Source organism: Bemisia tabaci, chromosome 3, assembly GCF_918797505.1.
Source record: "Bemisia tabaci chromosome 3, PGI_BMITA_v3".
NCBI lineage: Eukaryota > Metazoa > Arthropoda > Insecta > Hemiptera > Aleyrodidae > Bemisia > Bemisia tabaci.
Genome location: NC_092795.1, coordinates 53190950 through 53206151, shown reverse-complemented (window position 1 = coordinate 53206151; position 15202 = coordinate 53190950). Strand labels below are relative to the sequence as shown.

The 15202-nt window shown below is 40.2% G+C and overlaps 2 protein-coding genes across 3 annotated transcripts in view; one reads left to right on the top strand and one right to left on the bottom strand.

Annotated features, from left to right (window-relative positions):
• Positions 1 to 74: 74 nt before the first annotated feature.
• Positions 75 to 7051, bottom strand: LOC109040236 (protein D3). 2 transcript variants are annotated; one of them, XM_072298810.1, is made up of 6 exons: positions 6715 to 7051; positions 5855 to 6040; positions 3219 to 3354; positions 2670 to 2807; positions 2001 to 2076; positions 75 to 988 (listed from the first exon to the last, which is right to left on the bottom strand). In XM_072298810.1, exons 1-6 carry the CDS (start codon positions 6757 to 6759, stop codon positions 973 to 975), a joined length of 597 nt encoding a protein of 198 aa, XP_072154911.1. In that variant the 5' UTR covers positions 6760 to 7051; the 3' UTR covers positions 75 to 972. The 2 variants fall into 2 exon arrangements, with proteins under 2 accessions (XP_072154911.1, XP_018911617.2); XM_019056072.2 differs by having other exon boundaries at positions 75 to 1151; positions 6715 to 7048.
• Positions 7052 to 7272: 221 nt separating this feature from the next.
• The window catches only part of LOC140224322 (uncharacterized), a 16414-nt gene continuing 8484 nt past the window's right edge, over positions 7273 to 15202 (top strand). The window contains exon 1 of the transcript XR_011899625.1: positions 7273 to 7426. The gene's annotated coding sequence lies outside the window, so the exon portion shown is untranslated. The remainder of the gene's footprint in view (positions 7427 to 15202) is intronic.

Below are 15202 nucleotides of genomic sequence, written 5' to 3'. Positions count from 1 at the left end.
AGTCTATCTCTACTGAAAAGTTGTATGCAATTAAAATAGTTGTCATTATAAGACTCAGTCGAATTAGAATGAAATTGAAAATCAAAAGTTGTTTATTGAAATTTGAAAATTAAAAGTTAAAATTAAATTTTTTTATGCTAATATTATGACCAACTCGAACAAAACATCTCATGGGACTCCACAGAAGGAAAATAAAAGGTCAACTTATTTTACACAAGGATGAAGCAAGAATAAATTCAGTAATTTCATTAAAGGGACGTTTTTTTAAATTTTCCGCCACCTGTTGGTGGAGGGTATTCGTATATGAAAGAAAAACGAAGAAAATAATGATCACCAAAAAATCTACAAGAGGAATTTGCTCTGATGAATTAAGGAAGTGTTAGCTCTTAGATGATCAGAAAAAATGTCTGTTTGTCATTTATTAAATTAGAAAACTTCAGAAGCATTTCAACAACTTTAATTGCGAATAAGCAACGCATGACGAATAGTTTCTTCACCGCATTTGATGCCCAAATTGAGATTTACCATCATCAAGTATGCCTTGTCATATTAATGAAAACGAACAGTACATCAGTTGCGAGAATTCTCGGCTTTTTGGCGGAGGAAAAACTTTCAAATGATGAGTTTTGCTCAAGCTACGCGGGTTTTTTTGTTATTTCATTTAAGAAGATACATGTGCCTTTGATTCTGACATACTCTCCGAAAAACAAGTGGAGAGAGCTCTATAGGGAACATGGGTTTTACGGATTCAATCATTAAGAAAGCTGCAATGGTTATCCGCAAAATCTAACATTATGGGAGCACATTACATCCACCTTACACTAAAATAGAGTTAAAATATGTTTTAGATTTGGTTTTATTTTTGTAGTATCGTAGCCAGTACGTAGTTAGTACTTCATATGTCCACCTGAGGGTGTGTTCCTGAGGGTTGAACCTGTCAATAACGGGTTGGCCGCCCTCTTGCCCCACCATTTAATAGACTTCCTCTCTGTGATCAACCACCGGAATGGCGTTACATCAGCGTTGGTGCTTTCAAGAACTAGCTCCCTCCCAAGTCCGACATGAAAAAATTGACGGCAACGGGGTCACCAAATTTGTACTTTTTTGCAAAATTCCTAGTGGAAAATTTACACCGCCACTCTTCGACGGGCCTAAAGTCAGAAAAAAAAGAATTCGGCTCTTAACAAATAAGAATCAATTATTAAAAAAAAAACATTATGTTGAACTATTATGTAAAGCAAATTGTATACTCTGCACTCGTATTATCATCCTACGTACACACATAAAGTCGCTTCTGTGACACACTCTTGCGTTCTGCGACACCCAAACGCCACATGTGCCTATGTTATCGGGAAACTGATGACGCAACATCATTTTCTTCCACAACGCCCTGCCATCGCCCCCGTCGCACAGTGGACAGAGTCAACAGGAGAGGTCGGACAAAATTTGGAAACTTCAAACGCTTATGACTCCGTTTATACAAAATTTTGAGGCTCTCAAAGTGGTTTCATTGATTTCATCGTGAAATTTTCTTCTGGTAGCAAACCTCAAAATTCAAAATGTGACAAAATAGTAATCAAAATTTGCAGTTTTAGTTAAAATTTTCAAGTCCGGCCTCTCTAATTGAACCGATCCATTGTGCGTCGCCTTTTCCCAGGTCGTTTACCCAATCCAAAACTTGTTTGGGCAACTTCTCCTCCGACATTCTTTGCACATGTCCATACCACACTGAATACCATCATCCTTCCTTGCATAATTTCAAAAGAAATTTTCATGAATAATTGCGCACACATGATTTCATCAAACTTCAACTGCTACCTAAATATCTAGAACTTGGATTTTAAAAGTTTTTTCATTCGATCCAAATACGGGTTTTCTTCTGATTCATGGATACAAATCTTCACGTCAATTCAATGGCTAACTCAAACAAGCCATAATCTTGAGACTTAAATGAATTGAACAACCCATTTAATTGGAAAAAAATTACAAATTGTGCTTACCGAATGTCCAATATTCTTTCTGTAAATTTCAATTTCCCAGGTTGTTTGTATAGAAGGAAGACATAACGGTGAACAGCTGTGGACAAAAATAGGTATATCTATGAGCGTTTTTCATGATGAGGTGACAAAAATTCACCTCTAGGTTTATCATTCTGTTGAATCCAATTAATTGATCAAATAATGACTAATGAGGAGCTTCTCTAAAATGATCGACTTCTTAATTAATTTACTACTTCGAGAGTCTCCTTTCTGAAAATTTTGATCATTTAAAAATTGCAGACGGAAAAACGTATTTTCCTGTGACTCATCGATTAAGATTCTGCAATTTTTGGGCTGTGCGCCGATCAAGGAAAAACACTGCGCAAGCCTTAATCACTTGTTTAACTTGTTTATTAGCTATTAATTTTTTGGCATAGATTCTTTCCATACGACCAAAAAACTTAATTAGGGCTAACTCACCTCAATTGAGTTTCTCAGTCGTGTGGCAAAAATCCATACCTAAAAAAGTAAAGACCGATATCTCGTTAAAAAACTGCGTTTCTTACAGATGGTAGCCAAAATCAAATGTTGACCTTTATCACTTCCATTGTACGTCCAATCCAACATGCAAATAGCTGTTGTAAGAGTTTTTCCACATTACAATGACCAGCATCAGAAGTTGTTACTAACCAAATTCGTATTCACGTAGAATTCCAATGTATTCCGTCAGGCGAAATCCTTGAGTCCAGTTCGCCCCGGGAATATTAACAAGAACCCAATGCTGCCATTCTCGGTGAGTTGGCTTTTCTCTCGAAGGACAATCTGGGTCTGTGAAAAAATATGGTAGTCAACATATTGGTCCATCGTGGTATATTATTATTATTTCGTATTTGAAGGTTCTTAAAATGCGCAATTTTACTTTGTAAGAAAAACAATACCCTCAGAGAAAACCAGCATATTTTAGTGAAGCCACAGTGTGATCGAAGCTCTGAACCTCCGAAACCATACATATAACTGCTGACTAAGTTTCTTAATTGATGGTCAAACATAAACATTTTTTTTTTTTTTTTTTTTTTTTTTGAAATTCCCGTTTAATCTATTTTTCAACACTTGCTCGTCCATGCATTTTCATTTAGTTTATCTTAAAAGCTTTCTGATCGTTTTTGTCAATTACGTCTCGCAATGATAGTGTACAAATCTGAATGTTACTCTTTCTTGAAAATTATTTTCTTTACTCACCTGTCATAATTAAGGCATAATAGGCATTTGGTTCCGTCGGGTAGGATACATTCACCGGTTCCTCAAACGTATTCCAGCGTGACAAATAATTACCAAAGGCCACCTGTTTGTTATAACCTTTGTTATAATATTCAATCTGGAAATTAAAAAAGCGAATGCACTTTAAACTAAGATGAGGTCTCCATGACTCTAATTTAGTCCTATAATTAGCTATAGAGCTCTCGAGCTATTATTTGCAGCGGGGACTCGGGGGATAACTTTGAGATCGTAAAATAATGAAATCATCAAACCAAGCGTGCACCCAAATTCTCTCAACGTGTCACCAATAAGCTAAGGCTGGAGAGCGCTACCATTTTGGGTTCACGATTTATCTAGTGTATCAAAAGATTTTTGACGAGGAAATCATGGATGATGACTGTAAATAATTTTTACGAATATTTGTGCTGATTAGCTGCAACTATCGTGACGGGCAAACTATAAACTGCAACCGCGTGACTCTTGTCTGTATGCAAAACCGTGGCATAGTACTCATGACCGTCATGTAATGATCGTTCAGCCCTCTGTCGTCAGATGGTTGTCATTAATGACAGTTAATTACCTGTTCCCATTATTGAAGTATTTGTATGGCGCAATATTGTGATCATTTCAGTCACGATGCAGTTTGAATCAAGATAGAGGGAAGTTATGGAGGGGGCTGCTGTCCCCCTCTTTAAGGGATCATTTTTGGGTGAAAAGTGGTCCGATTTTGGATTTTTAGGGGTCGTTTCACGGGAAATTTTCCGTACTTTTCCATGCTAATAAAATCGAATCGAAATTAGATCAAGAACCTCGACTCTTAGGATTGTGAACCCCATTTACCCTCCAAGGGTAGGGGGCTGGGGGGGGGGGGGGTCCAGGACCATGAATTTCGGATTCTTTGGGGTCAATTCTCTATTTAACCCCGTGGTCCCCGACTCCTAAATCAACCGAGAAAAAGGCCTGATACGGGCGCTCTGGGACATCCTGTATAGCGTCCGTCCAAAAACTAGGCCCACAAACTGGTTCATCGGTGACTGTTGCTCATCGCCTCGGGCCGATGTTCTTTGAAGGTAACCGGTGAGCCATTCTATGGAACTAGTTTGTGCGTGAGGCGGACGCTTGGGGAAGTTAATCTTTTCGCAGTATTACGTGCTAGTAAGTCCTTCGGTAACGATTGGTATAAAATTTCATTATGGTGAGATAAAATCTTGTGAATCTGTCTGTGTTTTAATAACCTACGAATACGTAAAGTAAAACTATTTCCAAAACAATATAACCCGAATTTAACATCCGCCTTTTTAATTTGCCTATGTCGTCTACTCTACACTGCCGTTAATACGAGGGGCGTTCAATAAGTAAGTATCCCCCCTCTCTAAAATCCATAAGAATGGACCAATTTTAAAAAAACTTGGGCTCAAAATCTTCCTTAGGATATTTTGAGTTCAACAAAACAAACCGCAACAAAATCGGACTATGTGCGGCCGAACGCGAGCCGTTTGAACGCGCCGAGGTGCTCGACGCTCCCGCCGAATCTGCGAGGATTTGAAGTCCGCTACAGGAGAAGAGCTTCTCTGCCAAAGCCTCAGTCGTTCATCACTGACGAAAAATCAAAGAAATTTTTGTAGAATAAGGGGCTTACCTCACTTCTCCACATAACCAGCTCGATCCAAGCAAGTCTGATACTGAGACTAAGACTAAGAGAATAGCTTTTGGATGCCACGCGCGTAGTAGTCTTTCAGCTGACCGCGGATGAAAGAGTGGACGGCTTGTTTGACCTCTTCCACTGATTCAAAATTAACTCCTCCGAGTTCAGATTTCAGATACGATAATAAATGGCAAACCAGACCACCATTTATTCCCGTTCCTGAAATCTGAACTTGGAGGAGTTAATTTTGAATCAGTGGAAGAGGTCAAACAAGCCGTCCACTCTTTCATCCGCGGTCAGCTGAAAGACTTCCACGTACGAGGCTTCCAAAAGCTGTTCTCTTAGTCTTAGTCTCAGTATCAGACTTGCTTGGATCGAGCTGGTTATGTGGAGAAGTGAGGTAAGCCCCTTATTCTACAAAAATTTCTTTGATTTTTCGTCAGTGATGAACGACTGAGGCTTTGGCAGAGAAGCTCTTCTCCTGTAGCGGACTTCAAATCCTCGCAGATTCGGCGGGAGCGTCGAGCACCTCGGCGCGTTCAAACGGCTCGCGTTCGGCCGCACATAGTCCGATTTTGTTGCGGTTTGTTTTGTTGAACTCAAAATATCTTAAGCAAGATTTTGAGCCCAAGTTTTTTTAAAATTGGTCCATTCTTATGGATTTTAGAGAGGGGGGATACTTACTTATTGAACGCCCCTCGTAGTTGATAAATAGCAACTTTATATTAGAGTAGCCCTTATGAAAACTGAGCGGTTTTGGTAGAAAAACAAATGGTTTTCAAACTTTTTTGAGGATCTTTTGTAAATTTTTAATTTTTTCAGCTCTCCTTTTTTTCGAGGATAATGTATCAGTAAGCTGTTTAGGTTTGTAGAGAAAAAGTAAGTCCACAGTGAAATATCAATAGGTAAATAAAGGTTGATTTTTTTAGTTTTCTTTTTAGGAAAGTTTGCTGGGAGTAAATCAATCGCTTACCTGGAGTGCATTTTTAGGGAATACATCAATGACATCGGGAACGATACCACTCTCATTTAAAGCATTTTTAATTTTCATTGAATCTAATTTGACTTCCGACGCAGACTCTTTGATGCAATAACAAAAAAATGTAATTGCTGTGATAAAGTACGCTTCATTGAAAAACGAGATTTTCTTAAACGGGTGCTGCAAAAAATATACAGGTATTCGTGAGCTGAAAATACTAAATTGTGTGAGTCCATCTCCACCTAATTCAATGGTTCGAACTTAAGAAGATCTAATGACCGAGTTTGCTTAAAAATGGGATTGAGTACTTTTCGGTGGATGTTGTTAGTTTAAACTTGATTATAAAAATCTAAACTGTATTACATTGAATATTTCCGCCTTTCTCGTCAAGTCTCTAAAAAAATTAAGCACCAAAACCTATACTTCACCCAAAGGGATCGACTTAATATTCGGACAATTGAATCGCACTTTGATTTAAACTCGAGCTGAAGATTTTTAAAACAATTCTCTCAGATTAATTAGCGCCAAATACACCATTAGTCAATTAAAACGGAGCAATGAGTATTTTTAAAAGAATTCAAATATTGGGAATTTTTTTTACTATTTTCTGATCCAAATTAACTCCTCATATTAATGTACTCATATACCCACATACAAGCCCTTCACACTTGGTTGCGATGACATGTACACCTTTTGCGCAGTGTTATTATGTTCCCGTTTTACAAATTTATTTTAAAAAAAGTCAATGCTTGCTCCATACACAGTCTTCACAATAAAGTTCACGTGGCTGTAAATCTCATGTATTCATTCAAATTCAGCAAAATGAGCTTTTGGTAAGTAAATTATCGCCTTACCTTGATTTCGTTGCCTCGTTGAGAGTCCTTAATGCTAACCCCCATGGGAAAAATGTTGATCAAATCTTCAGAGGTATTGTATCAAACACTCTATTGGCTTTTGGCTCTTACACTACGTTCAGATTTGAGCATGCAACACTAAAGACTTTACATGTTTGAGCCCCTAAACTAGAACACTGGCCATTTCATATTGATACAGCTTATTATCTTTCCCTAGCTAACCTTTATAAAGTTTAAAGAGAAAAAATCCCAATAGGGAGTAAGAAGCTATACTACAAACTGTAGTCACTAAGCTCATGATATGCATTTTTTTGAGAGCAGAAATATTAAAAACCTTTATCGAGTAATAAGCACATGCGTATCTCTCCTGGAACTAATGAATGATCGACTGAAAGGCAACTTTCAGCTTTCGAGGGAACAATCGTTTAACGAGGTGTTTTGGATTCCTTTTTAATCTCATACTTGATCTTGACGAAATACATATAGATCAGTAATTATCAAATTGATGTCATTTGATTTATGAACTATTGCGTGTAGTGTTTCTGTTGATTATAGGGAGACTAGCAGGAAACCCGTGCTACGCACAGGAAAACCCCCACAATTAGCTGTCACAGTGATTAGTGATCAGTTACAAAATTTTGTCTCTAGATTTGTAGTTACTATTTCAAAATTGGCGAGTCGCACTGCTTTGATACACATGCTGAAATTAGTGGTATTGGTTAAAGGAGTTTTCTTGTAATAGATATTTGCACAGTATTACATCATTATTTAACGGTCACTGTTTGTTAAAAACCAAAAAATATTGGTAAAGTTCACGAGCGCCGGTACTTGCCAAGTGATAATAGCCGCTCACTGATCTGTGAAGCATACTATTGATACGTTTATATCATCCTCTCTCGTTAAACTTTATTAGTCAAGTTTTCATGTCACATTATTTTTAAAAAAACTATGAATTTGGCCCAGCTATATGTTCTCGTCTTCCTACAATTTATGGGATATTTTAGGGGGTGGAGGAGAGTCTATGGGTCTGTTGCACTCAGGAGGGATTTGGAGTGTGATGAGTCATTCTGATGTAAATTTTCACGAGAAAACGGTTGGTGTGGTTAAAAACATTCTTAGTTTGATATTAAAGCTGCAAAAGCTAAATAAAGTTTAAAGTTCTAACGGAGGCCTCTAATTGGTCGTCTACGTCACAACCAGCAATCTTATTTCCCGCCATTTCGACGCACCTGTGCTACCCCATAAGGAATTCAAAGTCGTTTTTCTAAAACGAATTTCGGTCAATATTTAAAATATTTTACCTAATTTTCTTGCAGATATCAGTTCTTCACATACTCTCTTTTACAAATTTATCAACGACTATGTTAAAATCGCATCATATTAAAGTTTAATACATGTAAGGAAGTCCCGAAAGTGTGGTTATGTCTCCCTTTAGGGGGTTTTGCCGGTCAAGTCAATGCTGTTTGCTCAAATATATCAACGCATGTATTGGATATATTGTGTAAAACCAAGTTTGTATTCATTATTTGACTCTTAATGATGACTCTTTGTCCCAGTATTTCAGTGCAAATGATGTATGAGTGAGGTATTCCTGATCTGTCCTGCTTACTGCAACAGCTACCTTTCATTGGAAGTTTTAAAAATATGATGGAAACTATTGACTTAAATATTTACCCCCGATGTCATATCAAAAGTTAACTGGTGGGGTGGGGGGGGGGGGGAGCTGAACTTTAACATGGCCCTGTATGGATCGTACTCGATAGTGGTTCGATGTATTGTTCGGTTCAAACAATAGAACATAACTTCAAACGAAAATTTTAGGATCTAAGTAGGAAAAGCTAGAAATGAGAATACCCCTGTCAATTTCACTTTTAATTGCCTTTTTATACTTACAAGGATTAATAACCCGTACCCCCAGATTACTCAATTGACTTTTGAAGCTATGTGTACATGTTGAACCAATCGATATCGATATAATCTCACCTGTTTGATGTAACGAAAACGATCCATTCTTTAGATCGCAGCTGCGTTTTCGTAGCAATGTATTTACCCCTCCCCCCCCCCTCACACACAACCCAAAAAAACTCCGCCCGTCCAAAGGAGAGACGCTCCAGATTTTCGCAATCTAATAGGGTCGCCCGGCAACGGATGCACGAGTTGGCACTCGCAAAAATCTTCGGTAAAATTAATCAGCTGTCTTCCAGCGCGAGACGTGGAACTCGCTCCATCTCACTCGCACTCTCTCTCGCACCCGTTGTCCTTACGGAGAATTCGACCCACGCGGACCGCGATATCCCGCGAACCGGCGGGCGGATCGCGAAATCCTCCCTTATCCGGCGCCTCGGGGTAGAGAGGGATCCCAGTGCGGAACCTCAAGGTCATACGACCCTCCGTTCACGAGATCCGCTGAAACGTGAGTGAGTCAGTGAGTCAATCATTGTGAAGTCTGCTTTATTAGTATAGAAAACTAGCAAGAAACCCCACCATCAGCAATCACTGTGATTAGTGATCAGTTACTGATTGTGTTTCTGAATTATTATCTACTATTTCAAAATTGGCGAGACGCACTGGTTTGATATAAATGCAGAGATTAGTAGTATGCTGCTATGTTGGTTTGTTCTGCAGTAAGCTCATATGATAATTATAATACTTAATCAAAAATACCCGATCAGAAGTTGCTTATTTTCATAAAAATTAGTTACTTTTGTCAGTTCAATGTTTCATTGAAGTTAACTGGTAAGTTTCAGCCGCGAAAATTACGGGATTCAACCAGCGGTTTCGTTTAATTCTCAGCAATGGCGGGTTTGTCATCTACATCGCGGAGAAAACGTGATTTTTTCCAGGGATTTTGTAAAACAAATTAGAAATTACACGATATCACGACAAATACGTCGTGATCCTAGCGAATTTCTAAGATAATTATAATTGCGCGTTATTCACATCAATATCGTGGCATAAACGCGAATTCCCGACTCAATTAAGAATACGTAAATGTGCGCATTAAACTCATGCGAAAACGTATGATTTTTCTTCAATTTTGTATGATACAACATACCCACTCTAGAGTTCAATTAGTTGCTCGCTTCATTTCTGCTAGTTAAAAGTGACGAATTGGAAGAATCCAATCTCAATTTCACGAGAACTATGGGATGTAACCATCGGTTTCCTTATATAAGATTTAATGTTGTTTCGGCTGGCGGTGCCGAAAATAAGCGCGACGCGACGAGATTCTCTCACTACACAACCTTAGTTGGTTGTTAGGTGGTTCATCCCCAGAGAAGTCTCCGATAGGGCATTCCTAGGGACGAGTCCACCAGAAGAATTGTCAAGCAGAAGCAAGAGAAAGAGCGGTAGAGAAAATGCATATAAATCGAAGGATAGGAAGAAACTGGAGATGATAGGTTGCCGGAGAATGTGGAAGGAGTGAGATGGCGGGAGAGACGAGGTAGCAGAGAGGAGAAAGAGAGAGAAGATGCTGAGCGAATGTAGAAGACTGAGAGAAGGTAAAAGAGAGGAAAAGAGAGAGAGAGCACTTTAATGAACACTTCACTTTAATGATCTCCTGAGCGAAATCGCCCTGGAGTTGTCAAGAACGGAAAATCCGCTGGACGAAGGAAGAAAAACTATACTTCCTGTAGGTTACCTTTTGCGAGTGAGAAAGATCCTTGACTGAATACCGTAACAAGTTGTGGGACTGGATGCGAGAGTCCTTGACAGGAGGTGATGAATCCTTTGAATGAGGCGACAAGTTCTTAACTTCTTAGTATGGGGTGATAAGTTTTGATAAGTTAGCGGAACCATCCGAGCCCAGGAGCGCGCAACCTTAGCACTATCCCCGGGGGAACGGGACTGAACATAGAGAAAATGATAGAAAAAACCACGTAATGCGTATGGGTTTTTTGGGTTGCACTTAGCATTTGAGATGACCTGCCGATTTAAGTCATGCAACCGCAAGATTCTCAATTAAATGATTTAAAATAAATTATTTAATTGATGCAATCGGTGAAGATGCGCGAAGCGCAGTCTCGCGGAGCGGCGTCCCGAACAATCCCAACATCCCGCATCCGTGCGGTAATATCCGGCAGGCAAGAGAAGAAATCTTCATCCCCGTTCTTTTCTAACCCAATATGGGTGCCCAGGGCCCGATGTCCCTCCTATAGGGCACGGAACGTGGCAGGAATCCCGCCAACTTCCGGGAGACCGGCTTCCGTCGCGGTTGCGAAGTGGCTAAGGGCGAGGAAAGTTCCTGCGGATCCAGGGACGGATTTACCTTTTTCGCGCTCCTAGGCAAATCTTACAGTCGCGCCCCTCGCAGAATGGAGAACCGTGTGGGGGGTCTGTGGGGGTTCCCGCCAGCCAAAAGGGGGGTCCGGGGGAGCACTCCCGGAAAATTTTTCAAATCGGGCATTTGATTAACGCAATTTAAAGCTACTTTTCGGTTATTTCAGAGAAAAATTTGGTGGCTCAAAAGCCTCTTGTCTTGTGCCTGTGCTACCATATTTTTCAAAAGATATAGGGAATTATGACAAAGCAACATTGGACAAAGGCAAGAAAAAGTTGAAAAAAGTAAAAAGAAAATTTTGCTCACTATTGCAGAGGGGGCGCGAGTTTTACGAACCTTATCAGTAGACAAGGGCTGATTCATAGATATTCTTCTTTTCGCGCGCCTCCTTCTTCGTCCTAAATTTTTTTTTTAGCGATTTCAATTCTAGAATTCTCAAAAAAGCATGTCTGTGTCTCAAAATTTTGCGCCCCTTAAAACTTTGCGCCCCTAGGCAGCTGCCTAGGTCTGCCTTGTGGGAAATCCGTCCCTGTGCGGATCCGGAGGAGAGTTGTGGCAAATGTGCAGGATAGTTTTCGCAAATGTGCAGGATAGTTTTCGCAAATGTGCAGGAAAGATTAAGCAAATTTAGGAAAAAGTTTTCACAGATTCGCTGTATAGTTTCCGCGGCTGTGTAGGAAAGTATCTGACATCGGTAACTACTTATTATTCGTGGTTTTGCGACTACTTTCCCCTCCGAGGGTTAAAAGGAAACAAAGAATTAGGGGATTGAGAATCCCTTCAACACGTCTGCTCATTTGATTTATATACCCTTCTGACTTCAACAGTGTATTCCTGCTTGAAATAATCGTTGTGTACACTTTAACCCATGTAAGACCTCACTTCGGATTCGCGTAAGTGAATCAAGCTCCTGTGTTTTTTTCCCCCCTGCCGTAAAAAAACGAAAAATTCTTATACTTTTTCTTGGAACCAATTGGATGTATGTATGTATGAGCCGCTTTTACGGCGCGCTAGGGCGCTCTGCGACGCCTACTTTCCACAGGAATCTGTCATGGTAGAGATCCTCCGGAAGCTGGCATCTCTCCATCTCTTCACGGATGCCCTCTACCCACCATTTGGCTGGACGCCCTCTCCGTCGCCTACCTGGGGGGACTCACTCCAACACCTTCTTCGGCAACCTGATATCAGCCATTCTCTGCACATGCCCATACCATACCAATTTCTTGGTCATGATATCGCGCACAATCGTCCCCTCAACGCCCATTATCTCTCGGACATGTTCATTCCTGACACGTTCTCTCCTCGAGATTCCAGCCGATCTTCGCCAGAAATCCACCTCGGTCGCCTTGAGCATTTCTTGGGTCCGCTTCCTCAACTGCCACACTTCACTGCCATAGGTGATAATAGGCTTGACAACCGAGTTAAAAATCCTCTTTTTGTTGTCTTTGGAAATCCTTTGGTCCCAAAGGATCCCATTAAGCATGGCGTTGGCTTTCCTTTCTTGAAGATTACGGTCTCAAATGGCCTGATTCAACTTCCCATCCGAAGTAAGCTTCACCCCCGCAGGTACTTGTATTGTTCGCAACTTCCTATACGTTGACCATCCTCCAGGACTATGCTTTGCTGAGCACCTCCGACGGACATCTTTTTTGTCTTACGGACACTAACCTCGAGGCCCCACTTGCGGTACTCCTCAACCAACTTCCGGGTCATACAGGGTTATTCAAAAGTTACGCACCACTGGCCATAACTTTAGTTCTAATTATGATATCGATTTGCGGTTTGTGGCGTCCTTCCTCATATCGAGGGGGAAACTTTTTGAGGTACTTTCCAGTTCTTCACCCCCCCCCCCAGGGGGAGGGGGGCGGGGGGCAACTCAAAAATTTCAAATGGCAACCCCCATCATGTGATACATCGTTAGAAAGAGCATGAAAAAAGAAAATTTTTGGCGCAAACCGGAAGTCGATCTGACCACCCTATCAAAAGTTAAGGGGGTCCAAAGATTATTTAGGGGGTCCGCACCTTCATTTTTTAGAGTGGCTTCGGCGGCTCTTGGACATACCGTTTCTCTTTTCAAAGAGTCCTCGAATACTCCAAGTCTGATACCGAAGTCTTCATATTGCCCCCGGGCCACCACAGCCTCCCCGTAGGGGGGGATGGGCCTGTTACAATGAAATATTGCATTAAAATGCGAAAAGTCACAGAAGAGCTTCAAACTTAGCATCAAATCCGAGTGGAACTTCTTGCCAATGTTAACGCAAACGCAGCCTGCGACTTTAAAGTGAGTTTTCAAAACTCTTAGCCCCCTGCCCCCCTCATTTTTGGTTGCAGAGCGGGTAAAAACCGGGAAATTCACTACAAATAATGCCCGAAACTAATGTCCAACTTGAGGAGGACCCTTGAAACGTTTGCGATCAGTCGGAGCATTGAAATACAGGGACTGCCACCCCCTTAAAGTACGGAAACATCCAAAAAAACCCCGCTGCCCCCTTCATTTTTCGTTGCGGAGCGGGTAAAAGCGGGGTTTTTTACCTCCGATACAACCTCTGTCAATTTATTAGAAATGCCCTGTACATTCCATGTCCCAAAAACCATTGTCCTTTTCCGAAGTTTGTGTCGCAAAATCCGTTTTTTTCCATTATCACCGAGGCTATCTTTATTAGGCTTTTTAACATTAAGCTTTTTCCGGGTATCGGGGAGTTAGCCCGATGCCCCAACCCCCAACCTGGAGGACCAGGGTTTGATTTTGGAGTACCGTCTCCTGGACAGGCTGCTTTCACCACAGCTATGAGCCCTGTCCGCCCCTCTGATGAGTGGTTCATACGCCATGAAGCCGTTGACCATCTACACCCCCCTTTGAGGCAGGGGCTACCAGCTGGGGTCCGCAGGATTGCTAAACCTGTGACAGTACTGAGTACAGTCCCCCATGCGGAAAGAACCAATTGGATCTATTTAAAAAAATGTGGGAGAAAATCCTTTATGTGAAGAAATCCATAATAATTAATAGGAGAAGATGAATATGTATATATATTTTGCCCTCGCTTCAATTAGTGAACAGGAATAATGTCTTACTTTCTCTTCGGAAATAACTTATCCCTCTGACTCACATATGAAAATTTTAGAATTTAGTAATTAAAGAAAAATTCTCATGTTTTATTTCTTTACTTTTTTATTTATGTACATTTTGTCATTCAACAGTGGAAACGAACAAGTGGCACTTAAAATAATCGAAGAAAATTATTCTATTACGAAGTAAAATGGTTATAAGTTGAGTAAGTTCGTCACCCCCCCCCCCTTCTCATCATTCAACATAACTAGATGGTAAAATGATGGGTGAATCGATATGGATCAAACTCAACCCACTCTTGGAATTCCGGGCTTACAATTTTTAAACTTCTCAACCATTGGAAGTGTAACTATTTTTCGCAGAAAAAATGTCAAAATGATTTGAAACATTTTTAATTATAAGAACACAATACTGACACATCCGTCACTATAATTGTGAGTAAGAATAATCTCCCATATAACGACTTAAGATACAGTCGGTACGTATGAATGTAATTTAAAGCTAAGACTTATATAAATATACGTTTGAATACAGTAATTGAATCTCCACTTAGAATATTCTTCATAAAAAAATTCATAACAATTTCTAGAAGTGAAAAGGAGAATAAGGGAATTATGGAACAACTGCTTAATAAGTAAACTATGTTTTTCATTTCATAATCATTACATCATTTGTATTATGGGAATATTGATATAAGTTATGTACCTATGCTTAACAAGAAGTATTTTCCTTTGCATTATATGTATACACCCTATTAGTGTTTAGAGAGAAGGGGATAAGGTGATGTCTGAAATGATTTAATGGAGTAGTGAGTCGTTGTGTATCGCCGGCAAAGGAAAAAAAAAGGAATTAAAATTATGTCCGTGAAGTTAGCACCCCGACTTTTAAAATTTAAAATTTTCTCTTTTGCTCATCATTGCTCATCATTTGCTCACCTCGAAAATCGCTTTCATTTTTTTTGCTCAGGCATGTACCCTAGGGCGAGTCAAAAAACATCGACTTTCGAATTTCAAAAACGTATAGGGGGGAAAAGTTGCGCCTAGGCATCAACCTAAAGTGTGCCAAAGCGTTCCTCGAAAAAAAAATTTCTTGGGGTGCCTCTCCTGCAGTTTGTGTCAAAAAATCACGTGATTCATGCT

What these genes read in the sequence shown, in the direction of transcription:
- LOC109040236 (XM_019056072.2), bottom strand. Translation starts at nt 6,759, where the DNA reads ATGGGGGTTAGCATTAAGGACTCTCAACGAGGCAACGAAATCAAG. An exon ending in TCCCTAAAAATGCACTCCAG is followed by an intron (nt 3,355 to 5,854) that starts GTAAGCGATTGA and finishes TTTAATTTCCAG; the next exon opens with ATTGAATATTATAACAAAGG. An exon ending in GAAAGAATATTGGACATTCG is followed by an intron (nt 1,152 to 2,000) that starts GTAAGCACAATT and finishes TTCTGACTTTAG; the next exon opens with GCCCGTCGAAGAGTGGCGGT.